Source organism: Rhagoletis zephyria, unplaced genomic scaffold, assembly GCF_001687245.7.
Source record: "Rhagoletis zephyria isolate East Lansing unplaced genomic scaffold, Rhagoletis_zephyria_1.1 Rzeph_scaffold_00033, whole genome shotgun sequence".
In the NCBI taxonomy this organism is placed as follows: Eukaryota; Metazoa; Arthropoda; class Insecta; order Diptera; family Tephritidae; genus Rhagoletis; species Rhagoletis zephyria.
Window position 1 is genome coordinate 552,948 of NW_016157117.1, and position 21,425 is coordinate 574,372.

At 37.0% G+C, this 21,425-nt stretch overlaps 4 protein-coding genes across 5 annotated transcripts; 2 read left to right on the forward strand and 2 right to left on the reverse strand.

Annotated features, from left to right (window-relative positions):
• Positions 1–1,823: 1,823 nt before the first annotated feature.
• Liprin-alpha (PTPRF interacting protein alpha) lies at positions 1,824–9,787 on the reverse strand. 2 transcript variants are annotated; one of them, XM_017618464.1, is made up of 17 exons: positions 9,506–9,787; positions 8,355–8,631; positions 8,195–8,296; positions 7,823–8,062; positions 7,695–7,766; positions 7,544–7,630; positions 7,313–7,480; positions 7,117–7,236; positions 6,927–7,055; positions 5,756–6,691; positions 5,483–5,694; positions 5,012–5,416; positions 4,730–4,932; positions 4,540–4,647; positions 3,676–3,995; positions 3,496–3,612; positions 1,824–3,414 (listed from the first exon to the last, which is right to left on the reverse strand). In XM_017618464.1, exons 2-17 carry the CDS (start codon positions 8,601–8,603, stop codon positions 3,325–3,327), a joined length of 3,558 nt encoding a protein of 1,185 aa, XP_017473953.1. In that variant the 5' UTR covers positions 8,604–8,631; positions 9,506–9,787; the 3' UTR covers positions 1,824–3,324. The 2 variants fall into 2 exon arrangements, with proteins under 2 accessions (XP_017473953.1, XP_017473947.1); XM_017618458.1 differs by having other exon boundaries at positions 6,915–7,055.
• A 3,158-nt stretch (positions 9,788–12,945) lies between these two features.
• On the forward strand, positions 12,946–15,604 carry homer (protein). The gene is made up of 8 exons (XM_017618474.1): positions 12,946–13,091; positions 13,729–14,017; positions 14,083–14,143; positions 14,212–14,560; positions 14,640–14,718; positions 14,782–15,057; positions 15,117–15,254; positions 15,393–15,604. The coding sequence occupies exons 1-7, from the start codon at positions 13,087–13,089 to the stop codon at positions 15,225–15,227; spliced, it is 1,170 nt and encodes a 389-aa protein (XP_017473963.1). The 5' UTR covers positions 12,946–13,086; the 3' UTR covers positions 15,228–15,254; positions 15,393–15,604.
• LOC108364435 (uncharacterized) lies at positions 15,343–17,345 on the forward strand. Its single transcript, XM_017618107.1, has 2 exons — positions 15,343–15,357; positions 15,393–17,345. Exons 1-2 carry the CDS (start codon positions 15,343–15,345, stop codon positions 16,056–16,058), a joined length of 681 nt encoding a protein of 226 aa, XP_017473596.1. The 3' UTR covers positions 16,059–17,345.
• Positions 17,346–19,333: 1,988 nt separating this feature from the next.
• Positions 19,334–21,202, reverse strand: Aatf (Apoptosis antagonizing transcription factor). Its single transcript, XM_017618655.1, has 2 exons — positions 19,698–21,202; positions 19,334–19,634 (listed from the first exon to the last, which is right to left on the reverse strand). Exons 1-2 carry the CDS (start codon positions 21,095–21,097, stop codon positions 19,529–19,531), a joined length of 1,506 nt encoding a protein of 501 aa, XP_017474144.1. The 5' UTR covers positions 21,098–21,202; the 3' UTR covers positions 19,334–19,528.
• Between the last annotated feature and the right edge of the window lie 223 nt (positions 21,203–21,425).

The window sequence follows — 21,425 nt, forward strand, 5'->3', positions numbered from 1 at the left end:
TGCATAAAAATGTAACTTAAGAAAAAATGAAGCGAAATCTAAACTCAACAGATCGCTAAATTTTTAAAAGTTCTGCTAATTTCTGGGCAATGGAATACATACAAAGTACATACGAAATTACAGTTTGAAGTTTATGCGAAGTTGTGCGATGTATGCATAATAAGACCATAAGTCATAAAAGAAAAGTGGTAATTTACTAATGCAATATGTATAATGAAAATCTGCAAAAAAAAATAAAATTACCTGTATTCAGTATGCCTCTAAACGAGTAGTGGAAATTTAATAATTCTGCCGTTTTTGAAGTTATTTATGACGAAAGAAAATTTTTAATATATAAAAAGAAAGCACAGAGAGCAAAAATCTCTATAGCGATAGCCATTAAACTGAATTCCAAGCTGGAGAAAACTTCGAACACTTCGAAAGTCACTAAACTGATCAGACCAAGTTGCTGAGTTTTCAGATTTTCTTGCTAAGCAAATGAATAACTTTGTAAAATAAATAAATTTTACTAAAAAATTAATTGCAGTAATCTGATGCAATAAAGTCAACGTAAAATAGCTCTTATAGAATAGAGACGCCGATTTTCAATCGATAAATTCGAAGATCGATTAATCTACATATATTTTTTTATGATTCGATTATTTATACTCGTTTAAAAATGAAGAATGGCAGTTTCATACATTTTAACAAGTCCTCGAACACAGTTAATTGATTAAATCTAATTTTGATTTATGAAATTTTCGGACTTGCGATTTATTGCGGTTCGTTTCAGCAATCTACATATTTCCCATGCAATGATTTCTTAGAAAAAAAATTAAGAATTTTGGTCCAATATTTGTAGGGATGCTGCTGAAGTAACCAGTTCGACACGCCTAAAAATTAGCGCTGCCGTTTCTAAATCGATCAAATCGAAGTTATAATTATCGAGTCCTTCATAATCGAATTCATTAATCGATTAAAAAATTGAAAACCGAGGTCGGAAATTTTTCCGTCAATTATACCTACGAAGAATTTTGATCGAATATTTGCGGGATTGCTCGTAGATGCGGCTTTTAAATCGAAGACCAATCAATCTTAATTGATTATAAAAAATTGGGCATCGAAATGCGATCTTTTTACTTCAATTAGTTCTTATCATTCAGGAATATAGTAAGAGAAAAAAAAATGTTTAAAACTTTTTGATAGCACAAAATTGCTTTTTAAATTTTAGAATTTTTTTATACTTTTTTTAGTTTTTGAAAGAAATAATAATTACCAGGAAAAATTAACTTAGGAAAATTTACCGCAAAAATCGCTGTTAAAAATATTCTCAAATTTATAATTTTTCGTAAAAAATATTTACTCGAAATTTTAAGTTTAAAAACTTCCAAGCTTTCTGGTAAATCTGTTTCCTTTAGTCAACATTTTTTCCAAAAACTTTCAAAATTTTTTAATTTTTTTGTTCTGGCGTCTCTAATATCTCTGCAACATTTCTAAAGTATTGCCCCACCGTTTGGCATGGAATTGAAGTTTTTAAGGCTTTAAATCAGAGTTGGCCACTTCATAGGCTTTATAGGCATACATTTGATAGCGTAAAAGCGTTCCATGGCCAACACTGATACAAATTTTTCGAGTAGGAATCCACACGAGGGTTTTCAGTTTTGGAGCTCTGCTCTTACGGATTTCTATGATAGTGCAATGTATGAATGGGCACTAAGGTTGTGAAGGCTGGCATATGACGCTTACTTATGTAAGTATTTATTTGTGGGATTGTTTAGTTTTAATTTTGTTTTCTTCACTTTCACTTTATTTTTATCTTATAAAACTGCAAAATACTGTTTCTGTTTTTTTTTTTTATTGGAACGAATGATTATATGAAATTGAATGTATGTGGGAAAAAGGCCATTTAACTAACTTAAAAAAGAATTTTCTTGAGCAAGCATGCAAGTGTTTAGAGAAAGAGAGAAAAGGAGAGCAAAACAATAACGCTATCAATACTCATGATCTGTATTTGGCAGAGCGCGCTTTTAGTCTGTAGAAGTCTATATAAAATATATATATAGAAAGCTTGTAACGCTGGAAACACGGTGCCCATCAACGCTCATGCCCAAGCTTCCTATAGATTTCATATGAGCGCGCGCAGCTTAAAAGCTCTCTCTAGCCGTCGCTGCAATAAAGTGAGTCTACAAGGCAGAAAATAGCGCATGCTAGTTGAGAGAAAAGTTTAAGCTGAAGTTGGAGTGGTTTTAACAAATACATACATTTTTGACATATGTATACACTTTTCAACACTGCAACGGCCAAATAAATAAAAAATTGTATTCTTTTAAAATGCTTTATAAATAAACAGTTTTATGGATATGTTATATTATAAAGCATTTCATTAATACTTTACATTTTATGAATAAGGCCATTAGTGTTTTACTTTTTAAACTTAGAAAATATGAAAAAAAAAGGTTTTAATTATTATTCAGGCAGTAAAAATTGGAATAGGAATTAAATAACCGTTGTAAAAAATGTTAACGCTGTTATACTTAATATTGTTTTTGAACTCTTCAATGCAAATTGAACATAATAAAATGTATATAAGTAAAAAATGATTTTGAGCTCGTTATTATGCATGCATTGAACTTGATCTTTTTTGCTTGCAAAGTGGCAAAACATTTCAAGCAATCATGTATCATATGTGTTAGTGTATGTGTGTTTGTATTTAAGTAATTTATAGTTATGTCTTGTCCGCATATACCTGTTATTGGGCCCGGACTGCACTCGGCTTTTTACTTTAGCATTGACCACAAGATTTCCACTTACTTTTCTTTACCGTTTTCGCTTTCTTTACATTGTGCCTCTTAATATGGTTATATGTTTGTATATGAATTTCGTTAGAATACTTATTTGTAAGTATATGTATGAATGTTCTGTTTTTCTGTTTAGATTTGAGACGCTTAATAAAAAAGGAAATATGATTACCAAAAAACATTTAGCGTACACACAACTGGATCACGGCATATCATTGCAACACATGAGACTTTATCAACTGATTTGTATATGTAGATGTATGAAATTCGGTAATTTACTATACTGGATATTGTTCTTTTGTTTACACATTTACGTTTAGCAAGCGCCATGCGGCAGCGCTCATCTAAGTATGTACGCATCTGTGTGTGCATGTATGTTTGCTAGCACACGCGCTCATTCATCAAGTGTTTATGTAGGGCGATTAGTGACTGTTTGTTGCATTGCATGTGGCTTACTAGTGAGCGGCATTGCAGTCGCTGCTGCTTATACTGTGTTGAATTTACTATTTTATTCCTCAGCCATGTCGGCCGTGATACCGTAGGCGGATCAAGAATTACTATGCTGTTCATTTTCGAGCCTTCGATCTGTGGCGATTTGCAGCAAATTATTGAACTCTTGATCTAAATTGTGACGTGCCTTGAATAAAAAAAAACAACGAAAGAAGTAAAAGGGCGACTCGCATCGACAAAAAAAAGAAAAATGTTGGCAAAAACTTACTTGTGCGTTTTGCGTTGGTATTTGTAAGGCCAATGCCATCGCATTAGAATCAAAACCCTCATCTAATGCAACAAGGGCGCCATGTACGCCTGACTCAAGTAAATTATTTGCATATTCCTATAAAACAAAGCATAAAAGTTGCGACTAATTTCAAAGTCCAGTATGCAAAAAAGGTCTAACCTTTAATCCAATGCTGCATACCCAGCGTATAACGCGATCGTTGCTCCACACTAGCACATCGCAGAGCCCGTTTTCCGACATTTTACGTCTATGCTCTAACTCACTGCGATCATAGTTGAGCCTCTTCAAACACGAAATTCCATATTGCAGACTAGTACGATGGAAACTATCCACCATTTTAAGTTGACCGCGCAAATCTTTTTTCGTTAGATGATCTAACATGCGCGCATCTACCAAACATTCCATGAACGTGGTACGATATTGCGGGAGGCCCAGACCAGGCAACCAATAATTGCCGATCCATTCGTGATTCATGTCACCTGAAATAATATTTTTTTCTTTTAAGATATAATTAAATTTTTTTCTATAGCTTTAAACCAAAGGCTGTACGATAGGAGATGAAATTAAACCCAGATTTTTTATAGTATACATACAGCGACGAACAAAAGTATTGACACAGTGATTTTTTTTTTTGTAATATATGAAAAGTTGTTTATTCTAATTTCGTTTCGATAATCTTTTTATATAGTATATAGTTCATACAACAGCAAAAAACATATATATAAATCTCTAAACTTTGTGCAAAACTCAGAAAACTTCAATCAATTTGCATACTAATTTGCAACTTTCTATTCAGATTTTTTCAGAAATATTCTAAGTGTGCAGTTTTATATATATTTTAATGTGTAACACTGAAAGACTAGTTTTTACTTATTGCGGCTTAAATGTCACTTTGGACCACGATTTTGTTCTGATAGCGGTAATTTAGCTGAGGGCTGATCTCAGCTCACAGGCCAATGACACCAATTTCCACTTCCCGAATATCAAATCAAAACGAAATATTTTTTCCAAAATTTTACTTACCAAAAGCCAATGTTGTACGTGACGTTTGAGGCGCTGATGGCGAAGTTAATGAAACCATTTCTTGTATGGCAAGGCGAAGTTTAAGTCTATGCAGTGGATTGCTAATGCCTGCAAAAAATTACAAACCAATTCCACATATTTAGATCGAAAAAAATCGTATATATATATTTTTTTTTTAAATGCAACATACCTATTTCCCGCTGTATTTCCGTGTCACTCAATGCACTCATAATGGCACCCGATTTAACATTTGCTCTACAAGCTGCAACATACCATGCTGGCATGCCAACCCACAGCTCCAGCCAGGCAACAATGGTGGGACCATTCCATAAAGCAAACGGTGTGCCGGCTTTCATCGCTTCACCAAGTAAATCATTTCTATAGTCGTGATCCCTTAAGTAAAAAAATAAAATATAAGATATAGTTAAACAAAATTTGCATTACTTTTATATACTATCCCAAGTCTACTTACTTTTTCTGCCTTCCATAATCCACTGAGGAAATTTTCGATCCTGGCATGCTACTCATGCGCGGCACCATACCACCAGTTACGCTCATTACATCATAATTCGATTCACCTTCACTTAGACCAATCGACAAATTGCCAATGGACATCATGCTGGTCGAACCATCAGGCAGCGTATCTTTAACACCTTTCACTTTATCTTTCTTGCTGAAAAATCGGCCTAAACTCGATTTGATACCCTTTTTCTTTTGCACCGCTGAAGCGACGTCACGTCCCACACTGGTGGTAGGTGTTTGCAGCATTGTCATTGAGCCCATTGTATTGTAGTGACGACTCAGCGATTCCTGACTGCCATAACGCGAACTTAACGGCGAAAGGCCGTAGTTACTAAGTTGTGGCAAGGCCACATGACTTTAATAAAATACAAAAGTTTCAATTAAATAAAAGAAAAGAAATAGTTCGCAGGCAATGGCATACCTTGAGTGATCGACACCGTGATTTGGTGATATGCCCACCGAACGTCGTCGTAATTCCTCTTGGCTGTGTGCCAACGCCTGCGCAACACGCTCAAGTCGCATCGATCTAGCGGTGAGTGGCGATGCGGCACCGCCTGAACTCGAATCGCCAGCAGCAGACATGCCATGAATATCATCGCGCGACATATCGCTCGACAAAACAGGCAGATTTAACTACAAAACAAAAAATAAAGTTTACCACCTTTTATACTTAATTTTTCCTTGGAAAACTCACCGTATGATACTTCTGTAAGAAATCTCTATTTGGGCTATTCGGTGTGCTACGCCCACTCATAGGTGGACTTTGACGATCCATTGATCGGCCGCGCGCCAACAAATTTACATGTTCCAAACTACCCACACGTGATTCCAACTCTTCCGCGCGCGCCTCTGTTGATTGTTTCTCCTCTTGTATCAAACGAATCTCATTATTAATGGCATCCAATTGCTCTTGCAACATCATGGCGAGTGTTTGAGCGTCCGCATGCCCAGATGGGGACATTATATCGGAGGCGGCAAACATAGCAGCAGCCGCCGCAGCCTCGCTATCTTCGCATTCGACAGCTGCTGCAGCCGCTACCGCGGCAGACATTTCGTACGCTTGTTGGGCGTGTGCCTGTTGCAGATTTTCCCATTCCTGCTCGGCCATAGAACGTGCTATGTTCGCCTCTTCTTGCATGCGCGATTTGCTACGCCGCAACGAATGCGTATCGAAACTGGCATGCGAGGTGCTGCGCGAGAAGGCACCGCCGTCGACCACGCTGCTTGGCGATAGACTGCGTGTTAATGCTTCCGTTTGCTGTATATTATAGGCAATCTCTTGCTGCAAAAGCTGGCGCTTGAAATTCTCAATTTCCAGGCGTGTCTTCGATAATTCCTTCATAATTTCACCCTTCTGATGGTGTAATTCCTCAGCCATTTTACGCGCCTTCTCCAACTCTTGTGAAAGTGTATTCTTCTCGTCTAGTGCATGCATACGCTCTTTCAAATGTACTTGCAACCGCTCGTTCGATTCGGAAAGCAGTTTGTCCACAGTGGACGACAACCTTAAATTGTGCTCTTCGTTCATTTTTAATCTTTGGTTCAGTCTTAAAACCTCTGCGTTCTTCTCGTCCAAATTGGCCTCTAGACGCTGTATGCGATCTTCTGCTGAACCATGGCGTTCCTGTGCCTGTGTTTAAAATTATGTAAAAATGTAAAGCACGAATTAATTGTAAGCGACAAGTTTTAAATAGTGCAACTACATAAATGACGGGCAGAAGAGGATACAAATTAAAATTTTTGGATTCTACTAACAAACATACTTTTTATGCTAAAATCACACAAACAAACAAACGCAGCTACATACATACTACACATCACAGCACATTTGTAAGTAATTCAATCGCGCATACCTTATTTCCTACCTTTGTCAAAGCTTCCATGCGAGCTTTAAGTTGCTCTTCCATGTCAGGCTGTAATTTTGCCTGCTGAGCTAACTTTTGTTCAGACAACTCCAATTTTTCTTCGATTGCGCAAATCTTCTCTTCATGTAACTGCAACGAGAATATAATGAAGTTCTTAAAATTACTTGATTTACCAAAATCGATGTCTCACCTTAATTTGTGCTTCTTTATGGCGCAATTCTTGCTCCAGCTTCTCATTCAAATCATGCAATGACGTCGATTCACGTTGAGCGTTCAAGTACCGTTTCTCCAGGGTAGCGATACGTTCTTCCTGTAAGTGTTTAAAAATTGGTTTTCAGTGAGACAGGAATATTTGATGGATAACACGGTCAAGACATTTCACATACCTGATCTTCCTTCTGTGCAACATTTTCTCGCAAATCTCTTTGCAATTTCGAACATTGCTCCTGCGACTTGCACAATTCTTTTTGAGTTCTACTTAAATTCTCCTCCAATTCGCAAATTTTGTTGTTCAAATCTGAAACTCGCCGTTGCCATTGCGATAGTTCCGCGGTCTGTGGGATGAGGAATGGGGTTTAAAACTATACTATTTCCCAAATTATTTAAAATCGCCTTACTTGTTTTTCGATTATTGTTTGCAGCTCATGCGTTTTTGCAGCATAATCGTTTGCTTCATTCGAATCGCCATTCAGACCGCTACCGGCCTATTGAAATGTGGAAAGCAAAAATTAGTTACGAAACGCTTTGAGTAAAAACTTAAAGCAATACCCTCTCATTCACACCATTCTCATTGCTAGCATCACGATTGGCTTGTATTGCACCAGTTTTATATTGCTGAAGCTAAACGTATAAAAATGTATAACATATAATATAGTTGCTGCTGAAAATGCATTCACCTCTTCTTTGGTTGCGTTTAATTCCTCTTCGAGTGAATTATTCTTTTCGATTGATAAGCGCAGACGTTCACGCACTTTTTCATCCAACGCTTTATGATGTTCAAATAGACTCTTTAATGCTTTTAGTACTTCTACTTCACTGGATACGCCGCTTTGAGCAGCTGCCTGCCGTTTCACGACCGTCATGCGCAAAGAACGTTCGTGTCGCGCCACCAAACATTCCAAGTGCTCCAGAAGTAACTGAAGGTAAGAGCACAGGATTTTGTTACTACCAATATTTAATATTTATGTACATACATATGTATTTAAAATTTATTAATTTTTTGAAAGCATTTTTATTATTATTTTTTTTTTTAATTTAAGGGGTTTTACCCGTGTATTGTTCCGTTCAGCCTTCAGCTCGCCTATTTCTTCATCACGCTCAAGCAGCGTTTCGCGCGCCTGTGTAAGTTCCTTAGTTAAAGTTGCGAATTCCTGAAATTGTAGGTATTGAATTAATTTCGTTTAATACATTTTACTAAATTTTCCTTACTTGAGGTAAATTGGCATTTATCTGCCGCTGTAAGCTGTCACGCTCTTTTTCCACATCATGCAATTTTACTTCCGATTCACTGAGCCTCTCCTGTGCCTCACGCAAACTGTCCATTAATTTGTCACGTTCGTCCAACATGGACACCATTAGCTGCTCGAAATTGGCATCTTCGCCGCTAAATTGTGAGGATCGCTGGGAGATGCTATCCTCCGAAATAGTTGGCATTACGTCGCACATCATATTCCACATTTTAATTTCTCACTCACACGCAAAAAAGCTGTAGACGTTATTGAATACGAGTGAAAGGCATTAAATTTAAATTGTAAAGTAGCTAAAGGAGTTACGATCCCTACATTAGTCTTGAATTCAGGTCATTAAACTATGCTGCACTATAATAGCCTGCAATAATTATGCCAACTACAACAAAAACTTTCATAACGATAGAATTCTGTTGACGTCATGGTAAAGTGACCAAATACTTTTGATATCACTGATAGCGAGAGGCTTACAGAATTCCTCATTGCATAAATATATATATACATCATATGTAATAATAAATGTGCATATTACATATGATGTAGGTAGGTGCTAATATATTTTCTAATGTATGCACTTTATTTGCAATGCAACATATTTTACGCATAGCGAGTTTTTAGCAACATAGACTCTCTCCAATTAGCATATACTAGTCAAACTGCAAGATTGGCACTACGCCCATTTCTTTTCTTTACAAATTTCGATATCTTGCAATTTTGTCGCAATTGCAAACTGACACATTTTCAATACATTTCATACAAATGAAGAAATATTTGCTCCTGCACCATCGATACAATAATCATCACCATTCCCCTACCGTCATTTCCTATTGGAAGTTTCTACTGTCATAGATAACAAGCATGAGCATCCCTTAATCGCCTACATACAAGGGCGTTGTAAAGCCTGTGCAGATTTACTATAAAATCTTTCAGCCATTTATGTCCTTAGCGACCTAAGCAAAATAATGTTTAAATTCGTTAACTAAATCAATTGGACATCTTAATAGCGGCTGCTGGCAACAAATTGGTCCAAGCCCAAAAATTCCTATCAGCAAGCCCATGTCATATGTGTGTAGGTAGCAGTTGTGTGTAGCTACCGCTAATGCTTCAACTTGCCCGATCTGAACGTTTCCCTCGCTGCATGGAACTTTTTGCGCTTATAGCAAGCAGCGTTTGCACGTTTTTCACAGTTTTCCAACTATTTTCTTGCAAGATTTATTGCTAGAATTAACATTAAAAATTGTATAAGAACCACCGTCGCTATCGCTGCTGTGCCGTTGCGAAAAATTGACAAATGGGTACACACAGTACACATCAGTGTTGCAACATCATGCCAATGCAGGGTTGCATGCCATTGAAACGTAAGTGTCAAAAATGAAAAAGTTATGATATTTTAAACAAAAAACTGCTGCTAATGTATATGTCTATCATATCTTCAGTTCACGATCTGTTTATATATACGCGCAAACAAAGATCATTCTGTTATCGTTAGAGTTTTCACTCAAAAACAATTTGTTTACATATTTCAAGTTTGTTTGCAACACTGTTTACTACAACTCATTGATAACTCTGTCGTTCCAATAAGAATGTGATAATCAATGTCACTTCCAAAAGATTATTGGAAAATCGTTATCGATACCAAATTAACAGATATGTGCAATTTATTCTAGTGGTCATCACATCGAGTTTGGTACTTGGTAAGTCGATATTTTGATTAGGGTTGGGTTACAGTGGCTACACACGACGAGCATATCCGCGCACATGCGCGGCTTGCGGGTCATGTTCGTCGTTTGTAGGGCGGTTTGCGAGCGTGCTCGCCAAAAATAAAAAAATTTTGATTTTCAACGAGCATGCCCGTCGTTTGTAGCGTGGTTTGCGAGCATCGCATTGGAAACAAAAACAACAACCTCACTTTGTGTTGATGCTTGCAGTGTGCACATCGCGGATAAATGCATCCAAGCCATGTGCGTTAATTGAATTTTTGATAAATGAGGCTAAATTACTATATGTATATGTATGTACATACATATAAGTAAAATATAAATAAATTTAAGTAACACATACATAAAAAACCCTAAGTCATAAGTATTTCAATTGCATCATCCGCGTCTTTCCATTCCATGTTTACGCTTTGAGTACAAAATCACTTATGAGCCGCTCGCCGTCTGTAGCAAACGACAGCCAGCATGTTGGCGCACATGTGCGCGGATATGTTCGTCGTGTGTAGCCACTGTTACGAATATTCTGATTAGTTAGAGCGCGTTCACATTACTCGGTACGATATCGGATCGACATTTTTGGTTTTTTCCGTAAGTATATTGATCATATGAACATACTTCAATTGGGATTTTCACATTAGTGTTGCATATACGAAATCGGAGCGGATTCATTACGGCTTAACGCACTGCAGTAAGACCGGTCAGTAAAATATGAAAATTTTCTGCACACATTTTTACAACGTACAAAAAACAAGAAGAAGAAAGTAAGAAATGAATTAAATGAATTAAAAGCTATAACGCGTTTGGTTTCGCCAGGGGATATTTTTGTTAAATGATTTATGGAATTTTAAAATTTAGTTTCGTGCGCTGCGGCTTTTTTTTAACGTTTTTCTACAAATTACATACCAAAAGTATCCTACAAGTGCCACAAGTGTGCAGATCAGCGCAACACCGAATCATTTCGGTAAACCGAAAGTACCATGGAAAAATTGCCGATCAGATGTCATACCGAGTAATGTGAAAACGTGAACCAATTATGTCAGCAGCGGAATTGTGACAATCGCTGACATAAATTTCCATCGCCAAAATTCTCTAAATGAAAATTTAGTGGGGCCGCTTTGGGGCAGCTTGGAAAAGTAACAGATGCAATGTGTAAGCTGGCAATATGAGGGGCATGTAACTAGTGGTTGCATGTTATTAGGCGCGCCAGCTATTCTTTTGGGACAAGCGATAGCGGATGCTGGAATCCGGATGAAGATCGCTCTCTCATTCTTAATGCGCTCTCCAATTTCACTTCGAGTTACGTAATTTGCCAAACAAAAATCTTGAGATCGAATTACCTCATTTGTTGGTAACTCAGATCCTATAACTATGCGAATTATAGGGAATTTACATGAGGTGATTTTTCAGGCAAAATTTTAGTTGAAAGCAACAATCGCCTGGTGTTAAATGCCTTTCAACTAACCGCTTTAAATGAACTTGGCCGGCTTCCTAATTCCGTTCAACTTTTCATTCAACTAATCGCCTGTGAAGTTTAAATCATTTAAATTCCCTATTTCGAATAAATCGCTGACATCTCTAATTCTTATCGGAAAATTTATCTATAAAACTGGTATTTCCCTGCAAAAGCCGTTGGACCATGTAGTCTATTTGTGGTAAATGGGAGTACTTACAAAAGTGTTCCGCTGTCATGCTGTAGCGGACCAACTCCTGTCTCTGCGCCAGCTTATTGTTTGTTATCCGATCACTGCTCGTGTTTTAACGAAACATGATTGAAGTTGAGCATTTGAAAGCACATTTGCATATCTGGCTGTAGTTGAACGTGTAGAGATGCTCACTGTTAGTTTTTAGCTCCCAGCATGTTCGGGTTCGAATGCCGTCAGAAGCAACATGTAATTTTTAATTTTTGTCTTGGTTTTTATTAATTTCGAAAAAGCATTTGAGAAGTGAAAGCTGTACAAACGAAAAAATATAACAACAATGCCATTGTTAATATGTTGGAGTAGTTTTGTGCTACCCTGATGTAATGCAGGGATGGAGTATATGGTCCTGCCCTAGGACATCGCAATGTTAATTGGACCATATTTTTTATATGAATTGTGGTTAATTTTGGAGTACTCTTTGGTCCTTAGGGAGTACTCTTTACACGCATGCATGGAGTAGTCGCGATTTTTGCAGGGTTTTTCTGAGTGCGAAGAGCATGAACCAATTTTAAAATATTAATATTAAAAAAAAATCAAAAAAATAACATTCAACACTAAATATCTATAAAACTAGAAGGCCCCGAAACCTGAAAGTGGGTATATTTGAAGAGCGAATGAGCCCAGTTTTCCAATGACACAGTCAAAATTTGTCGTTACGGTTATCGTAATCTTCCCGAAAGGAGAATTGTGTTCGTTTAGAGTTATGATCCGAAGTGAGTTTTTGAACTGCAGTCATTTTGTTAGCGAAATGAACGATTTTTCCCCTATTTTGAAGAAGCTTCCCTGAGGAGCCCTGTAGTCGGTTGTTGTTCTTTGATCTTTCGAATTAGAAAGATGCGAGGTATCATGCTTCATTTGTACCAGCAAAGAACGTAAATTTATAAGAAGAGACAACTCTTCTTATAGATTTACGTTCTTTGGTACCAGTCTCATACTAATCGACGATATTCGGAACATCTTCCTTTGGTTTTGTAAAATTATCTTTTTACTACCTACCGACTACCCAATATTCATGGCGGCGAGTTGAACAGACTTTTTACATTTTTATTTTAAGGGAAAATAAAAAAATAGTTTTGGCTATTTTCCCATATTGGGTAGCGAAAATTTATCGATAAAAAACGAACACACAAGACTATTATAACAGTTGTATACTATCGACGATCTGGTAGCGCAGTAATTGTTTGACACCAACACTAGAATAATTGGAAAAATCGAAACCGAAAAAATTTTCGCAAAAAGTTGAAAAAGCCGCAGTTTTCACGACCAAACAAAGAAAATGGGGTAAATATTGTAAAATTATTGATGCGACTTATAGGTATTTATATGGAAATTAAAAGTGCCTTTAAGTAGAATAGTTTAAAACCAACTTGTAAGTGGGTGCTATTTGCTGCTTTTGTAAGTGTCCCCACCCGTAGAATGCCGAATTCGGCCAAGCCAGACCTCAAATTAATATGGAAAAAATTGAGAAAATTCTATAATTTTATGCGCGCCACACGTACACATAATTAATTTCCAGCAAATAAGGCCTTTGGCTAATAAAACCGATATTTGCAGTAAGTTCACGTTTGTGAGCCCCGAAATACGGCAGACGTTTATGAAGGGGCGGGAGTCGCTTTGGGATTTCCTATTTTTATTTTAATATGTAAGCTACACTACAGGAGCGCTATTAATGGCAAGGACATAAATTAAGTCCCTAAACCGCAAAGTTGCTTTTGGATTTCATGGCTACATGTGAAGAGTTGATGAAGTTACTTTAATATATGCACACACGAGATTTTTAATGTGCGATTAGTGGCTACTTAGCTAATAATATAGTAATAGAATTTTTAAGTGAGTAACTATAAGTTTAGTATATGCGAAGGTATTTTTGTGTTGAAAGTAAACAATGTTGATAGCATAATACGTTTTCATCATCCAGCGAGCAACCGATTTTCACCTGCCAGGCTCATGTCTTCCACATTGATCCGAAGACGAAGCGTACATGGATTACAGCCAGTATGAAAGCGGTCAATGTAAGTTTCTTCTACGACTCGTCCCGAAACCTGTACCGCATTATCAGTGTGGAAGGCACAAAGGCCGTTATTAATTCAACAATAACGCCTAATATGACGTTTACTCAGACATCACAGAAGTTTGGACAGTGGAGTGATGTTCGTGCCAATACGGTTTACGGCCTGGGTTTCGCATCCGAAGCTGAACTGACAAAGGTACAAATGTACAACTTAAACGGTTTATTTCATGCTTAAAAACCTGTTCGTACACATATTTTTAGTTTGTGGAAAAGTTCCAGGAAGTCAAAGAGGCAACCAAAAATGCAATAAAGGCAGCAAATGGTATGTTTGCGTAAATCTAGTAGATGATTGCGGGCAATTTGAGCCACTCCGTTTTGCACTTGTTACAGGTTCCACCGCCGTTACGCCAACCACGTCAGCTAATACATCACCTATTTCGTCGCGTATGCAACAGAACGATAATACCGCCATCGATCCGCATACTGTAGAACCACCCAACATGTCCAATACGAATACGCAAAATGCAAATCCAGATAGTCCATCGCATAAGCTGCTGCCTGCAGCGGAGTCGAAACAAGAGATTGCTGCAGGTGCCTCACCATCGCCTGCACCCACGGCGGTGACAGTATCCTCCAGTGGCAGTATTGTAGGTGTGCATACAGGAGGAAGTGCTGGTGCTACTGGGGAACAGCAACTTAAATACGAGAATGAACGACTTAAAATGGCACTAGCTCAAAGGTAAAACAATAATTGCAACCAAAAAAAAAAAAATCTCACCGATAATTTTTTTTTCTTTGTTTTAAAAATTTCACACCAGCTGCGCCAACGCTAAAAAGTGGGAAATCGAACTGGCAACGTTGAAAAACAACAATATACGCCTGACCAGTGCATTGCAGGTACTTTGTAGCTCTTGAAATCGACGTCTATTAGTTTATTTACATGCATTTCATTAATTATAGGAATCCACCGCCAATGTAGACGAGTGGAAGCGTCAACTGCATACTTACAAGGAAGAAAATATACGATTAAAACGTGAATTGGATGTTGTTCGAGTTGGTGGTGGTGGAAGTGTAATCGCTGGCGCTTCAGGTGGCGGAGAAATAGCAGAAGATTTACGGCGTGAAATCGGTTTATTGAAAGGACGCATCGAATCTTTGGAGAATGAATTAATGAGCCAAGAAATTGAATTAAAAGCCGCAAATATGAGCTTACGCGATAAAAGCCTTGACCACAATGTAAGTAATAGCCAATGTTATAATGAGTAAATTTATAAAACCAACAAATTATATTTTAGCAAATGACGAAGCTAAGCGAGTTGAATGCACTATTTTCCAAGCACATAACGGAATTGTTTAGTGTACAAAAAGACATGGAAAATATTATTCATCCAGCAAAAAGCACTTGAGATAAAGATTTTGGCTACTATAAAAAGGTAAGAGTTGGTCGGAAATTTGATTGTAACTCCAGAATTTGTCGTGCATCGAGTTTTTCTTTCTAGTGTTTAAAACTATCTCCTAAGCATGTACGCCAATCATGTCACTTGATAAATATTTTTTGATTTCTTTTTAAGGTTTCAGGTGTAGAGCAACAGTTACAACATCAGCAAACGATCACCATCAGAAAATACGTTGGTGCCTCAAGTACAGGAGGTAGCAGTGCAGGTGGCGGTGGCGGCATCGGCGTCGGTGGTGACACAGAAAGCACTCTCTCCAATGTTACATCAATTCACTCACAATTGCAATCTTTCAACGAACAATGTGATGACGCACAACAATTTTACAATAGCAGTAAAATAAATCACCAACAACAGCAGCTGCACCAGCAGCAGTTGCATCAACCAGGTGGTAGTGATAAAATCATACGACCACAAGTATTACGTGCAATGAATAAACACTCAGTACTACTACAAGAGCTACATCAACGACAACAGACGCAAGCTGCAACAAGCAGAAGTACAACGCAAGCCACGGCAGCAGCAGCAGCTACTAACTTGCAACACTTGGTTGCAACCGGTTGTACAGCACCATTGACTATAACTACAAATACAGTGACAGCAAATATTGGCGCTGTTGGTGCTGGCGCAGCATCCGTTTCTGCCGCCGCATCAGCTGTGGTATCGCCTAATAAAGTGACCGCTAACGCCACCGCCACTGGCAAGACTGCAACCATACTTGTTTCGAAATCAAAAACTAAAACTGGTTTACCGCTACTACTAAAAAACTCGATTAACAATTAACAACAATTGGCGACATTTTGTGAAAACACAAACCAAAATTTGTAGCTTAATCTTAACAAGAAAAGAATTTTTCCAATCGTATTGAATTGTGGCGAGACAGATGCTGAAATGACGTAAATCAACGACCGATAAACCTGTGCCCAGTATTTAAGAATTTATATCCATACAACAAACATACATCATCATTATATATACACACACGTACGTACATACATTACATATTTGCATTTTTATATGTATACTTTACATGTTTATTTTCGTTGTGCAATATTTCTTAAGTACATATTTTCTATGTTTATGTCTAACGAATGGTGTGCGAGAACATAACCAAACGCGCAAATGTAGTAAAATTTTAAGTATATACTTTTAAGCAACGATTTAAATGTGTATATATAGGCTGCCTGCTGGTTGAGACCGTTAACTAAACGCTTCAATTTGGCTAATATTTTCCTTAAAAATTTAATACGGCGTCAAATATAAGCCCAGTAAATATTTTAATATACTCATTACATTTGAAAAAAAAGCGTTAACGCAGATATAACAATTCATTTATTTTGAGTCACATTTAAGTAATTAGTAGTTAAATGGAAGAGTATTGCAAAAGAAAGGCAGCTATGCAAATAAGTGTTTACAAATTCATGAATTTTCAATACAACTCATTTGGACTTGCAATAAGTAGCAAAATGCAGCTTGTTTACTATACACAATTTTGAATTTTGTGTTTTGTTAAAAACTGCAATTTAACAGCTTAAACGCATAGTTGACGTGGGTAAAATTAACGAATTATCTATACGTATGTATATCGAATACTACGAATACTCTTAAAAATTTTTACGTTTACATCATATAACATAACTGTATTAGTTGAAAAAATATTCATTATGCATATGCAACTAGTAAGAAATTTTCCAAAAAAAAAAAACAAACCGAAAAATCACAAACAAGCATTGTAGTAAACGCAAAGGTTAGTAAAAAAAATGTAAAATGAAACAAAATAAAATAAAATTATTAAATTTAAACTATTTGTATTGTATATGAGTGTAACTATTGTAACTGTATTTGTTAAGTTTTAATTTATTCGTAATTTACTTGTATACCTATGATAATTCAATGACTTCGGCCATGAAAATTTGTGCGAAATGCACTGAAAATGAGATGAAAGTTGATGCTCACAACGCAGCTAAAATTTAATTGGAAAAAAATATAGTTGCCGTACTTTTTGTATAATTACATACTAGAAATGTTTGAAAAGTATATAGTGTGGGAGAAAAATTTATAAAAAAGAAAGCAAAAACTAAACCATGAATTACTTACATGCATTACATATGTAGCTATATTTTAACCAATTGACGATACCAGTGTGCGACCGTTCCAGCCATGCATTGCATAAGCGTCATGGCTGTGTTTCCAACGGTTACACGAAACGATAGACTTCTAACTTCGAATAATAAAATTAATTAAGCAAAAACAAAAGCAGAAACAGAAACATAAAGGAAGTGCATTCACCACTGACCACACAACCACGAATTGCGATGAATCTCTTGTAGCAATAACCTTATAATTAATTAATGGATTAATCGACTATATACAAACATACATCCATACAATACATACATAAAAATTACATAGATACACGTGCAGAATAAAATGAAAAAATTATACATCAATATATAAATAACAAACACACATGCGCAAATCATACATACCATCTAAATATAAAATAACTATATTAAATTTAATAAAAGAATATACAATACATACATACAATGATACCTACTAAATACTAGTGTGCCTTTTATTTATGAAAGAAAAAAATACCAGAAATGTTGTGGGAGTTCGGAAAAGAGGGGAAATGAATCCGAAGCAACAGCAGAAGAAGTGAGTAAAATTTACGTAATTTACGGGTCTACGTAACCGGAACGACCCAGATTTATATCTGGCCAAGGACTGTCACTCCAGCAACACTCCCCAAAAACCCTTTGGGGAATTTGTATGCGCTACTACAACAACAACAACAGTAAACTTTTGGTTTCTTTCTTAGTTTATTCCTAAGCTGGTGCTGATAAGGATTGATGTCAGCTTTGGTTTGGACAGTTATATCCCGGCGATGACGCGAGCTATTTTAGCCGGCAATTTACATATCGTTCGTATAGTATGGAAAGGGAGTATCTCATATCGTCGCTGTAATGCAAAAGAGCCACAACTAAATTTTCCATACTATACTAACGATATATTGATTGCATTCTTCGGTGGGTAAGGCTGCACAACTTCCCTCTCTTACTTTCATTAGCGGCGAGGTTCAGGTGACAATGAGGAGGCATTTGCGACTTTGCAAATATATGCAATTTTTATACCCGAGCGCACTTGTGCACACGGGTATATTAATTTTGTTCACATAACGGTTGTTTGTAACAGCCAAAACGAATCGAGATAGATATAGACAAATGTATACATAAATGCTCAGAATGAATAGAGAAATCGATTAAGCCATGTCTGTCTGTCCGTCCGTCTGTCCATCCGTGTACACGATAACTCGAGCAATAATTGAGATATCAACGAAATTTGGTGTGTAGGTTTCCGTTAATCCAAGGTAGGTTGGTATTGAAAATGGTCAAAATCGGACTGTAACCACGCCCACATCCCATATAACGGTAATTTTCGGAATTACGAAAACTGCGATATTTTAGTAACTGCTGAAGATTATTCACTCAAAATTGATATTTGCAACAATTTTTAGACGAAAAATAAGAATATAAATTTTTGGAAAATGGGCGTAGCCACGCCCACTTATGGTTACATGTGTATATCTTGGCAACCGCTGCACCGATTTCATCCAAACTTGGCACAGTTGTTGGGATTGGTATAGCATAACAAATGAATGAAATACGTTTATGGTAAAATTTTGGAAAATGGGCGTGGCACCGCTCACTTATGATCACATATATGTATATCGGTAACCGTTCTACCAATTTATACCAAACACGGTATTTTTATTGTGCTTGCCACATAAAAGCAAAACGTTGAAAATTATTGAAATCGGACTAAAATTACGGCCGCTTTTCATATATCGGTAAATTTCAGAAATGCTTGAAATTTCAATACTTCGAAATTTAAGGACGCTAATTTACTTAAAATTTATACACCCCGGCTTATCATGTAGCGGTAGCTTTCCGAAAGGTGGAAAACATATATTTAATACTTGCGCCGGGTATTTAATGTTCGGCTCCGCCTGAACTTAAACTTTCTTACATGTCGATTTTCAGCTTATCGAAATGCCACAGATATGTATGTATAAAGTATAAAATTAAGTTGTGCGCATGTGTACATACTTGACGTATCAAGAACGTTTATTAAATAAATAACGGAAAAGAACTAAACAATAAATGAAAATATAAATGAAACCTAAAACTTCTTACGGACACAGTCGATTTTATTTAATCTAAAAACTTTCTTCATTATAGTAAATACACTTAAGCTGCAAATAATGATCTATACAATTCATCTTTCGATTCCTCTGTCCACGTTGATGTATCATCGGGTGCCATAAAATTTATTAGTTTCTTATGCACCGTATAACTGGAAAGAATTATGTAAATAATAAATATTATCTAAACTTCCATTTGTTTTTTAAACACTTACCGCAGCTTTCGCCCCTTACTCGCCCGCGTATCAACCTTTTTCTTCATTTTTTGTCGCAGTTTTTGCAGCTCCATGTACTGTTGCGTGACCTCGCTCGCGCTCACTGATGCATTCGTTTTGTACTCGATAAGCTCACGCAGTTGCTGATGGTAGAAGTCGCTATCGTCATATGACTCCGTATTCCTTCTGATATTTTGCGTATTTTCCACAACATCATTTTCCTCACCATCATTTTGCGTTTTAGCATTTGCGCCATTCTGTAATGTTCGCGATTTTTCTATAAGCATAGAGCGACTCTGCAAAGTATTTTCAATTTTCTTTATAATATCATAATCTTCTGTTAGCGATTTCTTCTTGGCACCAGCACCCGGCGTCAGCAATTTGGTACGATCATCCCATTTAAGCAACACTGCATTGCGGTAGGGTTTGAATTCTTCGAAATGTGCGTGGGTGTAATCAGCGAAACGCTTTAGCGGTATAGGGATATCATTATCTACATTTTGTATGGGTACTGAACGCTTTAAAGTTGTTTTTAATGCATTGCGTTGCTCCGAGAATTGTTTACGGCATGCCTTTTGTAATTGCAATAAAGTGCTAAGCAACTTACTGACTCTGGTCACAGATTCACTTGATACATTTGCCAGTTTTTCATTCTGATCCTGCAATGTTTTAAGTTCATTAGGTGCCGGGAGCTGATTGCATTTACTAAGCACTTTTTGTGTGTTAATACGAATTTCAAGCAAACGTTCCCAAATTTGTAGTTGATTTTGCACACATTGCCCTTTTTGCACCTCGGCTTGACGGTTTGTTTCAGCGATTATACGGGTTCCATCCGCATTCTCCTCTTCACTAGCCTCATCCTCACTTTCGATGCCATCATCATCACCATCCTCGCCTTCTTGATCTCCCTCATCTTCATCTTCATCATCCTCATCATCACTTAAACCCTTATCTTCACTGTCACTATTTGACTGTGTTGAGCTGTGCTCCAAATCGTCGTCACTACCATCCTCATTTCTGTTAACCGCTTTATCAGCAGCCCCACTTAATTTTTTCGTGAATGCGTTTAACACACCTTCATCATCGTCTTCTGTGGAATCATCATCATCTTCCTGCTCTTCACCTTCAAACGAATCACTATCCTGTTCTTCCTCCAATTCATTACGTGATGATATTTTCCCCCGGTAACGCACACTTTGCTCTGATAACAACTTTACATTTCGTTTCCGGATATCTGAGGTGCGTGCATCGGGCAGGTCGTACTCATCAAATTCCTCCTCCACACGTGGTTCTTCGCCTATTTCGTCGCTGCTGTCTTCCTCTCCGTTGGCATTGCGCGCCACCAATTCTGAAATTTTATCAGATACAGTTTTTGTTTTAGAATTTTTTTTCCCCAGCATAGTTGCTAAATTATGTGTAGTTAGACTGTGCTTTTATTTAATTTTCAGAAAACAAAATAGCTAAATAGCGCTGCGTGACTACAATGCGACAATCAGCTGTTTACATAGTTGCCATCTTCGTGCTTTAAGCACTAGATTTAGTGCTTTTTGAAAATTACTTAGTGCCTAGTGCCTTTTTAGTGCTTTTTTTGAACTAATATTACTCCGAGGTACCTGAAATACTTTGAGATATTATAAGCTGCGGTGTCTCATGAAGATGCGGAATTTACAAGAATATACAAATTTAAGTGCACTAAAATACGACCATAATTGATAAAAAGCTGAAGTT